Source organism: Pseudophryne corroboree, chromosome 3, assembly GCF_028390025.1.
Source record: "Pseudophryne corroboree isolate aPseCor3 chromosome 3, aPseCor3.hap2, whole genome shotgun sequence".
Taxonomy (NCBI): Eukaryota; Metazoa; Chordata; class Amphibia; order Anura; family Myobatrachidae; genus Pseudophryne; species Pseudophryne corroboree.
The window spans coordinates 448961092-448979657 of record NC_086446.1 but is presented as its reverse complement, the minus strand read 5'-3'; the positions used below and the strand labels follow the sequence as shown (position 1 = coordinate 448979657).

The 18566-nt window shown below is 45.8% G+C and overlaps 1 protein-coding gene across 1 annotated transcript in view; it reads left to right on the top strand.

Moving 5' to 3' along the window:
• The window catches only part of LOC135055926 (protein-glutamine gamma-glutamyltransferase E-like), a 226952-nt gene that overhangs the window by 159169 nt on the left and 49217 nt on the right, over positions 1-18566 (top strand). The window contains exon 2 of the mRNA XM_063960528.1: positions 3768-3995. Within this exon, the coding sequence (XP_063816598.1) occupies positions 3768-3995 (228 nt within the window). The remainder of the gene's footprint in view (positions 1-3767; positions 3996-18566) is intronic.

The following is an 18566-nucleotide window of genomic DNA, read 5'->3' as shown; positions in this document are numbered from 1 at the left end:
CCTTCCCCCTTCCCCGGGGTGCCTAACCTAACCCCCCATTCCCGCAGCCTAAACATAACCTTCCCTCCTCTGCAGCCTAAACATAACCTTCCCTCCTTTGCATCATAACCATAACCCTCGCCAGGGTGCCAAACCCTAACCCTGCCCCCCGCATCCTAAACCTAACCTTCACCAGGGTGCCTAACCCTAACCCTGCCCCTCTGCAGCCTAAACCTAACCCTCCCCCACAGCCTAAACCTAACCAATCCCCCGCCCCTGCAGTTTACCTGTCCTGCGTGCCGGGAGTGAAACAATCAGGATTCTGGATGTCGGGTTTCCGGCGCTGGGATTCCGATCCCATTCAGGATTCCAGCGCCGGTCTTCTTAGCTGTGTCGGGATCCCGGCGTCTGTATTTTGACAGCCAGGATCTCACCATATAGTGTGGGGAGTGAACTACACTGCATACCACCTTCTTTGGATTTGTGTTGGCTGTCACTGCCAGAATGGGAGCTCAGTATTAGGGTCAGGAACCACAGATTTTTCCTTTGAACTATAGACAATACACCCAGTATTCATATTAAATGGTGTTTACACAATATGGATTCCATAATGCATTTCCACATACATGGAACCATTGCCCTGTTAGAAAGTTACTGGTTTCATATTCTAAAATATCTGGACTAGATAGTACTCCACAGATGGTGATTAACATTTTTGGTGGAATGTAATAGCCTGCGAGAAGCAGAAAATGTGTTATTAAAAAAGCGGCAATCATTTATTTGCCAAAACCAGGTTGGTTTTGTGGTGTAAATGATTGCCGCTTTAAAAACCGAAAGAACTCACACAAAGACTCACACTTCCTGCTTCTTGCAAGCTATTACATTCTCCCCCTTGTGTGTGTAACACCCCAGGGTTGGCTGGTATGTCTAAGTGGTCGAGAGAGGTATCACAGGTGTTGAGTGGCTATACGATGGATCTTTCCCCTGAAATGTTTCTCCCTGTACCTTGTGCTATAGTACCATACTCAGAGAAGTAGGATAGATTAATACAAAACAGGAGTCTGCAATTCAAACAGGATGTATTTTTACTGAGCCGCAATGAACTCTGGATTGAAGATGATGATTGATTAATTGGCATTAAAATTGAGTAATTACAAAATGAATTGGGCATCAAAGTAGAACAAAGGCCCTCATTTTGAGTTGATCGCTCGCTAGCTACTTTTAGCAGCCGTGCAATGCAAACGCATAGTCACCGCCCACGGTGGAGTGTATTTTCGCTTTGCAAGTGTGCGAACGCGTGTGCAGCCGAGCGGGACAAAAACGTTTTTTTTTGCAGTTTCTGAGTAGCTCTGGACTTACTCAGCCCTTGCCATCACTTCAGTCTTTTTGGTCCTGGAATTGACGTCAGACACCCGCCCTGCAAACGCTTGGACACGCCTGCGTTTTTCCAAACACTCCCTGAAATCAGTCAGTTGCCACCCACAAACGCCCTCTTCCTGTCAATCTCCTTGCGATTGGCTGTGCGAATGGATTCTTCATTAAATCCATCGCCCAGTAACGATCCGCTTTATACCCGTATAACGCGCCTGCGCATTGCGGTGCATATGCATGCGCAGTAGTAACCTGTTCGCTGCGCTGCGAAAAACGTCATCGAGCGATCAACTCGGAATGACCCCCAAAGAGAAGACAATTGGATACAGTTTACAGCACAATGAATCATTCAAAATGCAAAAGACAATTGATTTGAATCACAGATATGGGCATATTATAATTGGAATCACAGATATGCATATTATAATTAGAGTCACAGTCTATAATGTGGTCATGAGGAGAGTGATGAAAATCACATTCAGCAGTAACAAACACTAACTTTCTAGCTTTCCCTAGCCAAGGTACAATGATCTTCAGCGGCAATAAATGTATCTCAGTTCTATCCAAAGAGGGTGTAGCTAGCGAAGGGATGGCAGTGAGGGTCTTTTGTTTGAATAAACTCAGGGCTTTACTTAAACTTGTATAAATAACTAAGGGCCTAATTCAGAGTTGATCGGGGCAGCAAATTTGTTAGCAGTTGGGCAAAACCATGTGCACTGCAGGGGGGCAGACATAACATGTGCAGAGAGAGTTTGATTTGGGTGGGGTGTGTTCAAACTGAAATCTAAATTGCAGTGTATAAATAAAGCAGCCAGTATTTACCCTTCACAGAAACAAAAATAACCCACCCAAATCTAAATCTCTCTGCACATGTTATATCTGCCACACTTGCAGTGCATATGGCTTTGCCCAACTGCTAACAAATTTGCTGCTGCGATCAACTCTGAATTACCCCCTAAGACTTAAGTCCTTTCCAGAAAATATGTCTGCCTTGCACCTGCACAAAAACTCAATCTTTAATGTCCCAACAGTGTCAATGGTTGTCTTTAATAACCCCTTGGCAGGGTTTAGCTTGTAGATTATGGCACTATGCTGTCTGCGCCCTTCTAACACTGCACAAATGGCAATAATGGATACTTAAACTGGATGTCAAACCTGCCCGTTGCTTTGGTCAATCAGTTCAAATGTACTCACTCAGACTCCTAGAGCGGAGGATTTCACTTGCTGGACCAGTTTTCTATGGTTCCTTACACCATGGTATCCTCGCATTTCACCAGGCATGGCAGTGTCCGGTCTCCGGCTGTGACGTCTCAACGCTCACTCACCTGGCACTTGGCCCTCCTGCAGCACCCCGCTACTTCCACTCTGCGGCGCTGATCTACCCGCCCAACATGACCCTGTGGCTGACACCCGTTTTCAGCTCCCACTCTGCTCCTTGCTCAGCATGCGTCCAGCACCTCCAGTCTCCAGCCGACTCCTCCTTCTTCTTCTCACAAGGCTCCTCTGTTCCCAAGCTGCCCTGCCCAATCAGCTTTCCGCATCCAGACCATGTGATCAGACCAGGGTCCTCGCTTAACTCCTGCTGCGCCAGTGCCTTCGCCTGCTGCTTCTGTGGACCTGTAAGCAATCTTAAAGGTGTATACACAACATTTTCCAGGGTACCACATGTGTATGGTTGTGGATGGAAGGGCTCAAAAGAACTACATCCCAACCTCCTGTAGTACCTAGGCCAGGGACATATGTGCCATCTCTTGTGTCATGGTTGCTTGACCACTCCCAACATTCTATGCATGCTATTTTTCACTTCTGTACGGGGCAACATGATCACCCAAATCATTTCTAAAATATTGGTTCACATGCACAGGGCCCCAAACATGTTTCTTAGGCGGCCTGACTGTCTGACATTGTAAATTTAGGTATAAAAATCCATTCACTTACATTTTCCATTCCGCCACTTCTAAATGACCTCATTGGCCACTGCATATATCTACAGTATGCTGGGACATAGTTAATTTCGCAATTGACGGGATCCCGGCTGTCAAAATACTGACACTGGAATCCCAACAGCAGGGGAAATGCCAGTGGTCGAAATCCTGACCGAAGCCCGGTATTCCCACTTGGGTGGTGGTCCACACACCACTCGGGGGGGAATTGAATATTGTGGTGAGCGAAGCTCTCCACTGGGCCCGAAGCGCGGCGAGCGCAGCAAGCCCACAAGGGGACTCACTGTCTTACTGTCGGAATTCTGAGTGTCGGGATTCCGGCGATGGTCTCCTGAAGACCATGATCCTGACCGTCAGGATTTCATACCGGACCCACAAACAAGTGTCTGTCTTTGATCACTTAAGCCCTTAAAATGCATGTGTTTTATCTGCTCCAATTTAATATTTATATCTCTATATCACTCTGTTCCACAGATTTGCAGGTCACCAGCACCGAGTGGTATCGCTCTTTTAATGTGACTAACCATCGTACTGATGCCTATGACAGTACTGACATAATCCTCAGGAGGGGGAACGCCTTCACTATCACTGTTTCCTTCAGTCGACCTCTGCAGCCTGGAGAGAACTTCATACTCACTGCTGAAACTGGAATGAAGGACAGTTCATCCATAATAGCTTCCACCCCGACTGTTAATCTCATGGGTCAGTATGATGTTGCATTGAACACACTCTCATCATTACCACATTAATTTCACAATTATCATAATACAGAAATAAGTATACTACACTTGTTTAACATGACCTAACTCTCCTGATTCATTTAAGCAAACATAACATACATGTCCAACACTTACAGTCTTAAGCTGGGTACACACTTAGCCAAACTGCTGACCTAGCTAAGGATCGATAAGGTATATGCACTTAAGATCTTGTACATACACACTTACCAACCAACTGCCTGATACAGAGCCATAACTAGACTTTTTGGTGCCCTGTGCCAGAGAGAGAGAATTGGCGCCCCCCCCCCCCCCCCTCATTTTTCCAATAGACACATAAGGCGCATGCCTCGTGGTGAAGGGACATGACAAGATTGATTCCAGAGAAAGCCCATGCTATGATGCCCCTTCCCATATATATATATATATATATATATATTCTGTGTATGTACATATATATATATATATATCTATATATACTGTATATATATATATATATATATATATATACAAACAAAGAACCCAGCACTCACCAAAGTAAACTCACTTATCCTCAACAATTCAATAAATAAATGATGGGGGTTTAGTTAGTGGATTGGCCAATGCACGGAAGCCTGCATACCGATTTTCAAGGTACCCCACCTTCATGCAGGTCCTGCACTATCACAGAGTCTTAAAACCTGACTACTTCACTGCTGTTACACACATCATCTGCCTGCTAGATTTAATGTGTACCTGCCACACCCTTTATGGCTTTTAAAGGTACACTAGTCACCTTTTGCAGTGGCTCAAAGATGATTGCTATGGAACAGCTGAGACAGGTTCAGGATAATAAAGTCCACACAGGGGTGCATGAGAAAGCTAGTGGCCACGGTTAATAAGAGCTAACCATAGATTAACCCCATCGTATACGCACAGAGAAAAAACCACAGCACTCACCACACCAGAAGCGGGGCACAGCTATGCACTTACCACTCACAGGGTGGGGTGCATGTAACACAGCACTCTCCACCACAGAAGCGGGGTACACAGCTGTACTTACCACTCACAGGGCGGGGTGCATGTAGCCCATGACCACATCGCTCTAATAAATACAAACAAAGAACCCAGCACTCACCAAAGTAAACTCACTTATCCTCAACAATTCAATAAATAAATGATGGGGGTTTAGTTAGTGGATTGGCCAATGCACGGAAGCCTGCATACCGATTTTCAAGGTACCCCACCTTCATGCAGGTCCTACACTATCACAGAGTCTTAAAACTAGACTTTTTGGTGCCCTGTGCTAGAGAGAGAGAATTGGCGCCCCCCCCCCCCTCATTTTTCCAATAGGCACATAAGGCGCATGCCTCGTGGTGAAGGGACATGACAAGATTGATTCCAGAGAAAGCCCATGCTATGATGCCCCTTCCCATATATATATATATATATATATATATACTGTGTTTGTACATATATATATATATATATATATATACTATATATATAGAGAGAGAGAGAGAGAGAGAGAGAACGGAGTGGGTCCGGCACAGCCACTTGTAGAGAATAGTACATTGGGTGCCCTCACAAAAAGGCAGATAGCAGACACAGGGTGGTGCGGCACTCCAATGATTCACAAAGGCAGAGGTATTTTGAATACAACGTTTCAATGCCCGTTTATTAGAATGGCATTTTCGTCAGGTATAATACAAATAAGCAGAACAGCTTACCTTAAATAGACAGTATCACCCATCGTGGCGCGAATGCCGCAGCGGGACTGCACACCCGGTGGCCGCGCGAATAAATGACGTCATGCCGCTCTGAAACAGAAGCGTGCGGCGTCATGTGACTAAGCCCATCACCATAGAAACAAGATACAAAAGTACAATGTACGGCTGACCGGAATACCAATCCAGTATAGAGACTTAAGTATTATCACATATAGAACAATATAGCAAGACCATATGAAAAAGCTAAAGAGGGCTATTAGCATGAAAAAATATCTATGCTTTAATACCTCAACATTATATACCATACAGAAAATTCAAAAAAGGAATAGGAGACAAATATAGAATATTAAATACTGCTAGCCAAAACACTGATCCCAGAATGTTCATTAAGGCCCTTCGGTGAAATAGTCCCCAAGCGGAAAATCCACTTAGCCTCACATTGCAATAACTTGAGGCCACGGTTACCACCATGTAGGGAATGGGGAATGTGGTCAATCATCCTATACTTTAATGAAGCGAGGCTATGCGCAGCCAGCGCAAAATGCCTTGCGACTGGCTGATCGCTCTTACCAGAGACCAAGGCAGCTTTAATGGAAGAACGATGGGCTGCCATACGTTCTTTAAATGGTCGTTCAGTCTTTCCAATATAGGAAAGACCACAGGGGCAAATTATTTGATAAACGGTATAGACAGAGTTACAAGTAAGTCTATGGTAAATCTTAAGGGCTTTACCAGTAAGAGGATGATAGAATAAATCTCCAGGGATTAAATATTTACAAGTCACACAAGTGCAACGTATCCATCCTAGTTTACCCCTATAAATATTAGGGGCAGAGGTGGGGCAGCAGAACTGAGTATTTCAGCAGACAGCATAACTCTGGAATGCCTGCAGCAATTTACAACAGACTTGGTACACATATGACTTACACTCTGGAAACAAACACTATGGGGGTCAAACACCACTAGTACCCCTAGTGGTGGGACAGCAGCACAGAGTATGTTAGCAGACAGCATAACTGTGGCAGGCCTGGAGCAATTTACACCAAACTTGGTACACATCTGACTTACAATCTGGGAACAAACTCTGTGGGGGTTATACACCCCTAGCCCCCCTAGGGGTGGGATAGCAGCACAGAGTATTTCAGGAGACAGCATAACTCCTGAATGCCTGGAGCAATTTACACCAAACTTGGTACACATATGACTTACACTCTGGGAACAAACACTGTGGGGGTAACACACCACTAGCACCCCTAGGGCTGAGGCACAGCACAGAGTTTTTCGGCAGACAGCATAACTCTGGAATGCCTGTAGCAATTTACACCAAACTTGCTACACATATGACTTACACTCTGGTAACAAACACTGTGGGGGTAACACACAACTAGCACCTCTAGGGGTGGGCTAGCAGCACAGACTATAAAAGGACATGCATGATACGTCAGTAATGACAGGGCTGCACGTGACAGGGCCAGTGACATGATGTGAGGAGGGGAAAGCACAAAGCCACACACTGAGAGTTATATAGTGGAAGTAGAACGGACCCCAGCAGCACAGAGTATATCAGGAGATACATAATGTGCTGCGCTATATAAGAGACTATAAAAAAATCGATAATTTCACATGGGCACTGATAAAATGTGAGGAGGGGAATGGAGGCAGCAGGAAGCCACACACTGAGAGTTGTATAGTGGGAAGAGCAGGGTCCCTTGGGGGACCAAAAATGGGTCCGGCCACTACACAAAGTGCGTCAGGGAAGCAAGATATGCCTATATACTAGATCTCCAACCAACATAAATTAACAAATAACTATCATTCTAATTTACCATCCTCATCCCGTAGCAAAGCACGGGTATTCAGCGATGTACAATGTTATTTATACTGTGTGTTTAATATTTACATTTATTTTTGTAAACAGACATTCTTAAAATCCTGGCAATGCCGGGTACTCCAGCTAGTGCAGAGGTTCCCAAACTGTGTGCCGTGGCTCCCTGGGGTGCCTCGGGACACTTGCAGGGGTGCCTTGGGTTGGTGATCCAGGACCAATTCAAATTATTCATGGACAATATAATAGGCAAAACCAGTGCTGGTGGCTGCCAGTCATAAAATATGCGGCCAAACAGAAGCAAATCTTGTCCCTCACCACACAACTGACCCTAAGGATGACATATAAACTCGATCTACTTAATGTAATATTTCTTTCTAAATTCTCAATAAGAAATGTTTTGCCTAGGGGTGCCGTGAAAAAAATTCTGATATTCTAGGGTGCCGTGATTCAAAAAAGTTTGGAAACCACTGAGCTAGTGTGTATATATATATATATATATATATATATATATATATATATAGACACAAATCCTCTTTATACCACATTCATGCACTTAACTTGAGAGCTTGTTGTTATTCAGTTACAATACCCTTTATTAAATAACGCATTTAATATATTGCCATCCCCAGGATTTAAGCCTATAACCTGTTGAATTCTAATCATACACCCTACTCATTGAGCTATTTGATCCTGCATAAAATCTATTAACACTATACACTATGAAGCTACTTGTACTTTGTAAAAAAAAATGATCAGCATTGCAATTGAGCAGATCTATGTAGTGTGCAACCACACATCCAATCTCTTGCATCCACGCACTACATAGATCTGCTCAGCCGCAATGCTGATCATTTTTTCACAAGGTGCAAGGTAAGCTTCAACTAGTTAGAATTCTCTAACTTAGAATTATCTATCTTTCTATGCAAGGGCAGATAGCTCAATTAATAGATTGTCTGACTGTAATGTCACAGGTGATTGGTTAGAATCCCGGGTATGTCAGCATCTTGAAATGTAATAAAGGACAGTGTGACTAAATAATAAAGAAATCTCAAGTTGAGTTCATGAATATTGTATAGGTCTGAGCGACAGAATAGGTCAGGTAGGAGACAGGGGAGGTCAGGAGATGCTGGGCTTCAAAAAGGGGGGGAAGCTGCAAGTGAAACCTAGTTATGGCCCTGGCCTGATATATCTTGCCATCAGACCCATTTGAATCTACCCGCCCACATGTGACATTATAGTCAATTAATTCTGAGGCTGACATATCATTGGGTTGGCCGTACCCATAGACAGATGTACCAATATACAGGTTGAGTATCCCTTATCCAAAATGCTTGGGACCAGAGGTATTTTGGATATTGGATTTTTCCGTATTTTGGAATAAGCACAGAATGCATTTATGTTACATATACACCTTACACACACACAGCCTGAAGGTAATTTTAGCCAATATTTTTTTATAACTTTGTGCGTTAAACAAAGTGTGTCTACAGTCACACAATTAATTTATGTTTCATATACACCTTATACACACAGCCTGAAGGTCATTTAATACAATATTTTTAATAACTGTGTATTAAACAAAGTGTGTGTACATTGAACCATCAAAAAACAAAGGTTTCACTATCTCACTCTCACTCAAAAAAGTCTGTATTTCGGAATATTCCGTATTTCGGAATATTTGGATATGGGATACTCAACCTGTATTTGTATGATATATCAGCATTGCTGTGTGGCAATATGTCTGTGAACCATAACATTCATAGGCTTATTGTATGTACACACATGCCCCTAGCGATATGTCGTTTCGTCGGCTGTGCACATAGGGGTATATTTACTAAAATTCTTATTTTCCCGATTGAGGTTAAAGTTCAATCACGAATGACATCGAAAGTGTAAAATTGCAACTTTTTGAATTTATTACGACTAATTTACTAAGCTGTCGTATTCTGCATTTTCGTATTTACCGATGTCGATGTCATTCGTATTTTTTTGCAGTGTTTTACGTGAGTGAATTGTAAAACACTGCCGACTTTAACACAATGAACCTCGGCCGGATCTGTGAGATCCGTGCTGGGCTTCATTGTGCATCTTTAGAAAAAAATAAATCATTGTTAAAATCTTGAAAAAAAAATGCGTGGGGTCCCCCCTCCTAAGCAAAACCAGCCTGGGGCTCTTTGAGCCGGTCCTGGTTGTAAAAATATGGGAAAAAAAGTGACAGGGGTTCCCCCATATTTAAACAACCAGCACCGGGCTCTGCGCCTGGTCCTGGTTCCAAAAATACGGGGACAAAAAGCGTAGGGGTCCCCCGTATTTCTGAAACCAGCACCGGGCTCCACTAGCCAGATACATAATGCCACAGCCGGGGGACACTTTTATATTGGTCCCTGCGGCCCTGGCATTACATACCCAACTAGTCACCCCTGGCCGGGGTACCCTGGAGGAATGGGGACCCCTTCAATCAAGGGGTCCCCCCCCTCCAGCCACCCAAGGGCCAGGGGTGAAGCCTGAGGCTGTCCCCCCCATCCAAGGGCGGCGGATGGGGGGCTGATAGCCTTTTTGTCAAAATTTGAATATTGTTTTTGAAACAGTACTACAAGTCCCAGCAAGCCTCCCCCGCAAGCTGGTACTTGGAGAACCACAAGTACCAGCATGCGTTGGAAAACCGGGCCCACTGGTACCTGTAGTACTACTACTAAACAAATACCCCAATAAAAACAGAAGACACACACCTTGAAAGTAAAAGTTTAATACATACATCCACACCTCCATACACACATACTTACCTATGTTCACACGAGGGTCGGTCCTCTTCTCCATGTAGAATCTATGGGGTACCTGTTGGAAAAATTATACTCACATAATCCAGTGTAGTTCGGTCCTCTTCTTTTCTATTTGTAATCCACATACTTTGCAAAATAAAAAAACGAATACACGACCACGCACTGAAAGGGGCCCCATGTTTTCACATGGGACCCCTTTCCCCGACTGCCAGGAACCCCCCCTGACTTCTGTCTAAGAGGGTTCCTTCAGCCAATCAGGGAGCGCCACGTTGTGGCACCCTCCTGATTGGCTGTGTGCTCCTGTAGTGTATGTCAGGCAGCACACGGCAGTGTTACAATGTAGCGCCTATGCGCTCCATTATAACCAATGGTGGGAACTTTGTGGTCAGCGGTTGACCGAAAGTAACCTCACCGCTGACCACAAAGTTCCCACCATTGGTTACAATGGAGCGCATAGGCGCTACATTGTAACACTGCCGTGTGCTGCCTGACATACACTACAGGAGCACACAGCCAATCAGGAGGGTGCCACAACGTGGCGCTCCCTGATTGGCTGAAGGAACCCTCTTAGACAGAAGTCAGGGGGGGTTCCTGGCAGTCGGGGAAAGGGGTCCCATGTGAAAACATGGGGCCCCTTTCAGTGCGTGGTCGTGTATTTGTTTTTTTATTTTGCAAAGTACGTGGATTACAAATAGAAAAGAAGAGGACCGAACTACACTGGATTATGTGAGTATAATTTATCCAACAGATACCCCATGGATTCTACATGGAGAAGAGGACCGACCCTCGTGTGAACATAGGTAAGTATGTGTGTATGGAGGTGTGGATGTATGTATTAAACTTTTACTTTCAAGGTGTGTGTCTTCTGTTTTTATTGGGGTATTTTTTTAGTAGTATTACTACAGGTACCAGTGGGCCCGGTTTTCCACCGCATGCTGGTACTTGTGGTTCTCCAAGTACCAGCTTGCAGGGGAGGCTTGCTGGGACTTGTAGTACTGTTTCAAAAACAATATTCAAATTTTGACAAAAAGGCTATCAGCCCCCCATCCGCCGCCCTTGGATGGGGGGGACAGCCTCGGGCTTCACCCCTGGCCCTTGGGTGGCTGGAGGGGGGGACCCCTTGATTGAAGGGGTCCCCACTCCTCCAGGGTACCCCGGCCAGGGGTGACTAGTTGGGTATGTAATGCCAGGGCCGCAGGGACCAATATAAAAGTGTCCCCCGGCTGTGGCATTATGTATCTGGCTAGTGGAGCCCGGTGCTGGTTTCAGAAATACGGGGGACCCCTACGCTTTTTGTCCCCCGTATTTTTGGAACCAGGACCAGGCGCAGAGCCCGGTGCTGGTTGTTTAAATATGGGGGAACCCCTGTCACTTTTTTTCCCATATTTTTACAACCAGGACCGGCTCAAAGAGCCCGAGGCTGGTTTTGCTTAGGAGGTGGGACCCCACGCATTTTTTTTTTTTTTAAATTAACACTTTCCCACCCCTTCCCACTGACAAATATGCACGGATCTCATGGATCCGTGCATGCCTATCCGAACACGGTAAAAAAAAACGCAGGTCTGTTTTTTTTTAGCACTTTTTCACTAATTGTATTTTTTCACGGCAGTGTTGGGCTATTGTCGGCAGTGTTTGCGATTTGCACTTTTTAGTAAATGACCGATTTCTACCAAATTCCAGGCGTATTTGACTGATGGTGTATTCATTCGTAATTTTTTCCTAGGACTTCCAAAAAAATACGAATGCCCTCATCACTGCCGTGATTTGAGTTTAGTAAATTCCCAAGATGACACTTTGAAGAAAAAACACCATCTCGGTCAAAATCGGGACCTTAGTAAATATACCCCATAGTATGTACCCACCCTTATTACAAAGCAAAAGCTGCCTACACATGAAAATATTTCCACTGGTCCATACGTATTTCCTTATAGTCCTGTTCCGCACCTGAAATATCCTAAATAGACTATTTTTCCTATTTTTAGGCTCATACACAGTGTGATTTACAACTAATTATGTGTAAAACAAAAAATAAACAAAAAATCCGGCCATCACATCTGTAGGTGTACGCTCACATTTCAGGTGAACATGCCTTTATGGAATACTACTAATGAAAGAGAAGACTTTCATTTATTCTTTCTCTAAAACATATTCTCTGTGTTACTATGCTTCAAATGCTTGGGACCAGAGGTATTTTGGATATAGTATTTTTCCGTATTGTGGAATGTTTGCATACCATAATGAGCTATCTTGGGGATGGGAACCAAGCCTAAACACAGATAGGGATCCCGGCGGTCACATGACTGACAGCGGCATCTTGACATTGAAGATCCTGACATCGGTCACATGACTGCCAGCATACTGACCGGCGGGATGCTGAACCAATCCCTATGTTTCATATACACCTTATTCACAAAGCCTGAAGGTAATCTTATACAATAGTTTTTTATAATTATGTGCATGAAACAAAGTTTGTGTATTTTGAATAACCAGAAAGCAAAAGTGTCACTACAGTTTCTCTTATGTCCTAGAGGATGCTGGGGACTCCATAAGGACCATGGGGATAGACGGGCTCCGCAGGAGACATGGGCACTTTAAGAAAGACTTTAGGTATGGGTGTGCACTGGCTCCTCCCTCTATGCCCCTCCTCCAGACCTCAGTTTACTACGGTGCCCAGAGGAGACTGGGTGCATTACAGGGAGCTCTCCTGAGTTTCCTGTCAGAAAGTATATTTTGTTAGGTTTTTTATTTTCAGGGAGACCTGCTGGCAACAGACTCCCTGCATCGTGGGACTGAGGAGAGAGAAGCAGACCTACCTCTGTGAGTTTCAAGGCTCTGCTTCTTAGGCTACTGGACACCATTAGCTCCAGAGAGAGTCGGAACACAGGTCTCACCCTGGAGTTCGTCCCGGAGCCGCGCCGCCATCCTCCTCACAGAGCCGGAAGATAGAAGCCGGGTGAGTATGAGAAGAAAGAAGACTTCAGAGGCGGCAGAAGACTTCAGATCTTCACTGGGGTAACGCACAGCAGTTAAGCTGTGCGCCATTGCTCCCACAGAGCACACACAAACGGCAGTCACTGTAAGGGTGTAGGGCGCAGGGGGGGGCGCCCTGGGCAGCAATATAACCTCAATTTCTGGCAAAATAAGATATATACAGCTAGGTACTGTATATATAAAGAGCCCCCGCCAGTTTTTTATATATTTTAGCGGGACAGAAGCCCGCCGCTGAGGGGGCGGGGCTTCTTCCTCAGCACTCACCAGCGCCATTTTCTCCACAGCACAGCGCTGAGAGGAAGCTCCCCGGACTCTCCCCTGCTTATCCACAGTGAAAGAGGGTTTTAAAGAAGGGGGGGCACATAATTTGGCGCAAAAATAAAGATTACAGAGCTATCTGGGTAAACATATTGTGTGTTTTTTTCCTGGGTCATATAGCGCTGGGTGTGTGCTGGCATACTCTCTCTCTGTCTCTCCAAAGGGCCTTGTGGGGGAACTGTCTTCAGATAAGAGGATTCCCTGAGTGTGTGGTGTGTCGGTATGCGTGTGTCGGCATGTCTGAGGTAAAAGGCTCTCATAGGGAGGAGGTGGAGTTAATGACTGTGGTGTCTCCGTCGGCAACACCGACACCTGACTGGTTGGATATGTGGAATGTTTTAGTGCTAATGTTTTAGTGCGAATTTAGTGCGAATTTATTGCACTGAGTCTAGGGAATGTACAGTCGTCAAACCCTGCCTTTCCCCTATGTCACAGGGACCTCCGGGGTCTCAAAAGCGCCCACTATCCAGAATAGTAGACACTGACGCCGACACGGATTCTGACTCCAGTGTCGACTGCGATGATGCAAAGTTACAGCCAGAATTGGCAAATAGTATTCAATATATGATTATTGTAATAAAAGATGTTTTGCATATCACAGAGAAACCCCCTGTCCCTGACACGAGGGTACACATGTATAGGGTACAGAAACCTGAGGTAACCTTTCCCCCATCTCATGAACGAGTTATTGAAAAGGCTTGGGAATTTCCAGACAAGAAACTGCAGATTCCCAAAAGGATTCTTAGGGTGTATCCTTAACCGACTAAGGACAGGATACGGTGAGAATCTTCCCCAAGGGGGGAAAAAAGCGTGGACACGCTTTCCAAAAGAGTAAAGCTGCCATCCCAAGATATGGCTACCCTCAGGGATCCTGCTGATCGCAAACAGCAGGCTACCTTAAAGTCCATTTACACACATTCTAGTACCTTACTCTGACCGGCAATAGTGTCGGCTGGAGGTTGTAGCGCTGTAGCAGCGTGGATAGGTACCTTATCGACGGAAATTGATAAGGGTACCATTTTATTGACCCGGGGTCATATTAACAATGCTGTCTTATATATGAGAGATGCTCTAAGAGACATTGGCCTACTGGGTTCTAGAATCAACGCTATGTCGATTTCTGCTAGACGAGTCCTATGGACCCGGCAATGGAAAGGTGATGCCGACTCAAAGAGGCATATGGAGGTTTTACCTTACAAGGGTGAGGAATTGTTTGGGGAAGGTCTCTCGGACCTGGTCTCCACAGCTACGGCTGGTAAATCAAAATTTTTGCCTTATATTCCCTCACAGCCTAAGAAAGCACCACATTATCAGATGCAGTCCTTTCGGTCACAGAGAAACAAGAAAGTACGAGGTGCGTCCTTTCTTGCCAGAGGTAAGGGCAGAGGAAAGAAGCTGCACAACACAGCTAGTTCCCAGGAACAGAAGTCCTTCCCGGCCTCTACAAAATCCACCGCATGACGCTGGGGCTCAGCCACATCTGGGTTCACTCACAGGTGGATCCCTGGGCAATAGAAATTGTTTCTCAGGGTTACAAGCTGGAATTCGAAGAGGTGCCTCCTCGCCGGTTTTTCAAATCGGCCCTGCTGACTTCTTCCCCAGAAAGGGAGCTAATGGTAAATGCAATTCACAAATTGTATCTTCAACAGGTGGTGGTCAAGGTTCCCCTACTTCAACAAGGGATGGGATATTACTCAACCCTGTTTGCAGTCCCGAAACCGGACGGTTCGGTCAGACCCATTTTAAATTTAAAATCCCTGAAGCTATACTTGAAAAGGTTCAAGTTCAAGATGGAATCGCTCAGGGCGGTCATCGCCAGCCTGGAAGGGGGGGGGATTTTATGGTATATCTGGGCATAAAGGATGCGTACCTTCATGTTCCCATGTATCCACCTCATCAGGCGTACCTGAGATTTGCGGTACAGGATTGTCATTACCAATTCAGACGTTGCCGTTTGGGATTTCCACGGCCCCGAGAATTTTCACCAAGGTAATGGCGGAAATGATGGTGCTCCTGCGCAAGCAGGGTGTCACAATTATCCCGTACTTGGACGATCTCCTCATAAAAGCGAGATCAAGAGAGCAGTTGCTGAACAGCGTCTCACTTTCATTGAAGGTGTTACAGCAACGCGGCTGGATTCTCAATATCCCGAAGTCGCAGTTGGTTCCTACGACTCATCTGACCTTCTTGGGCATAATTCTGGATACAGACCAGAAAAGGGTTTATCTTCCGATAGAAAAAGCTCAGGAACTCATGACTCTGGTCAGGAACCTATTGAAGCCAAAACAGGTGTCAGTGCATCACTGCACTCGAGTCCTGGGAAAGATGGTGGCATCATACGAAGCCATTCCCTTCGGCAGGTTCCATGCGAGGACTTTCCAATGGGACCTACTGGACAAGTGGTCCGGGTCACATCTACAAATTCATCAGTTGATCACCCTGTCCCCCAGAGCCAGGGTATCCCTCCTGTGGTGGCTGCAGAGTGCTCACCTTCTAGAAGGCCGCAGGCTCGGCATTCAGGACTGGATCCTGGTGACCACGGACGCGAGCCTCTGAGGTCGGGGAGCAGTCACACAGGGAAGAAACTTCCAAGGTCTTTGGTCAAGTCAAGATACTTATCTTCACATCAACATCCTGGAACTGAGGGCCATATACAACGCCCTACGTCAAGCGGAGACCTTACTTCGCGACCAACCAGTTCTGATCCAGTCAGACAACATCACCGCAGTGGCTCATGTAGACCACCAAGGCGGCACAAGGAGCAGAGTGGCAATGGCGGAAGCCGCCAGGATTCTTCGCTGGGCGGAAAATCATGTAAGCACACTGACAGCAGTGTTCATTCCGGGAGTGGACAACTGGGAAGCAGACTTCCTCAGCAGACACGACCTGCATCCAGGAGAGTGGGGACTTCATCAGGAAGTCTTCGCACAGATTGCAAGTCAGTGGGGACTGCCCCCAGATAGACATGATGGCCTCACACCTCAACAAAAAGCTACAGAGGTATTACGCCAGATCAAAAGACCCTCGGGCAGTAGCTGTAGACGCCCTAGTGACACCGTGGGTGTTCCAGTCGGTCTATGTGTTTCCTCCTCTTCCTTTCATACCCAAGGTGTTGAGAATAATAAGAAAAAGAGGAGTGAGAACAATTCTCATTGTTCCAGATTGGCCACGAAGGACCTGGTATCCGGATCTGCTGGAAATCCTCACAGAAGATCCGTGGCCTCTTCCTCTACGACAGGACCTATTGCAACAAGGGCCCTGTCTGTTCCAAGACTTACCGCGGCTGCGTTTGACGGCATGGCGGTTGAACGCAGGTTCCTAGCGGAAACAGGCATTCCGGATGAGGTCATTCCTACGCTGATAAAGGCTAGGAAGGACGTGACAGCTAAACATTATCACCGTATATGGCGAAAATATGTTTCTTGGTGTGAGGCCAGGAATGCTCCTACGGAAGAATTCCATTTGGGCCGTTTCCTTCACTTCCTACAGACTGGAGTGAATTTGGGCCTAAAATTAGGCTCCATTAAGGTTCAGATTTCGGCCCTATCCATTTTCTTTCAAAAAGAATTGGCTTCTCTCCCAGAAGTTCAGACTTTAGTGAAGGGAGTGCTGCATATTCAGCCTCCTTTTATACCTCCGGTGGCGCCTTGGGACCTTAACGTGGTGTTGAGTTTTCTTAAGTCGCACTGGTTTGAACCACTTCAAACGGTGGAGTTAAAATATCTCACTTGGAAGGTGGTCATGTTATTAGCCTTGGCTTCGGCTAGGCGAGTGTCGGAATTGGCGGCTTTGTCTCATAAAAGCCCCTATCTGGTTTTCCATATGGATAGAGCGGAATTGCGGACCCGTCCTCAATTCTTGCCTAAGGTGGTGTCATCTTTTCATATGAACCAACCTATTGTGGTGCCTGTGGCTACGCGAGACTTGGAGGATTCCGAGTCCTTTGATGTAGTCAGCGCTTTGAAAATTTACATGGCCAGAACGGCTAGTGTCAGAAAAACAGAAGCACTGTTTGTCCTATATGCAGCCAACAAGGTTGGCGCCCCTGCTTCAAAGCAGACTACTGCTCGCTGGATCTGTAACACGATTCAGCAGGCACATTCTACGGCTGGATTGCCGTTACCAAAATCGGTCAAGGTCCATTCCACTAGGAAGGTGGGCTCGTCTTGGGCGGCTGCCCGAGGGGTCTCGGCACTACAACTATGCTGAGCTGCTACTTGGTCGGGTACAAACTCCTTTGCAAAGTTCTATAAGTTTGATACCATGGCTGAGGAGGATCTCCTGTTTGCTCAATTGGTGCTGCAGAGTCATCCGCACTCTCCCGGCCGTTTGGGAGCTTTGGTATAATCCCCACGGTCCTTACGGAGTCCCCAGCATCCTCTAGGACGTAAGAGAAAATAAGATTTTAAACCTACCGGTAAATCTTTTTCTCGTAGTCCGTACAGGATGCTGGGTGCCCGTCCCAAGTGCGGACTACTTCTGCAAGACTTGTATATAGTTTTGCTTACATAAGGGTTATGTTATAGTTTCATCGGTCTTGGACTGATGCTATGTTGTTTCATACTGTTAACTGGTTAGTATATCACAAGTTATACGGTGTGATTGGTGTGGCTGGTATGAATCTTGCCCTTGGATTAACAAAAATCCTTTCCTCATACTGTCCGTCTCCTCTGGGCACAGTTTCTCTAACTGAGGTCTGGAGGAGGGGCATAGAGGGAGGAGCCAGTGCACACCCATACCTAAAGTCTTTCTTAAAGTGCCCATGTCTCCTGCGGAGCCCGTCTATCCCCATGGTCCTTACGGAGTCCACAGCATCCTCTACGGACTACGAGAAAAAGATTTACCGGTAGGTTTAAAATCTTATTATCTCACTTAATAAAAATTATGTATTTGAATATGGGAGAGTCAACTTGTAATACATTTAAAGGTGT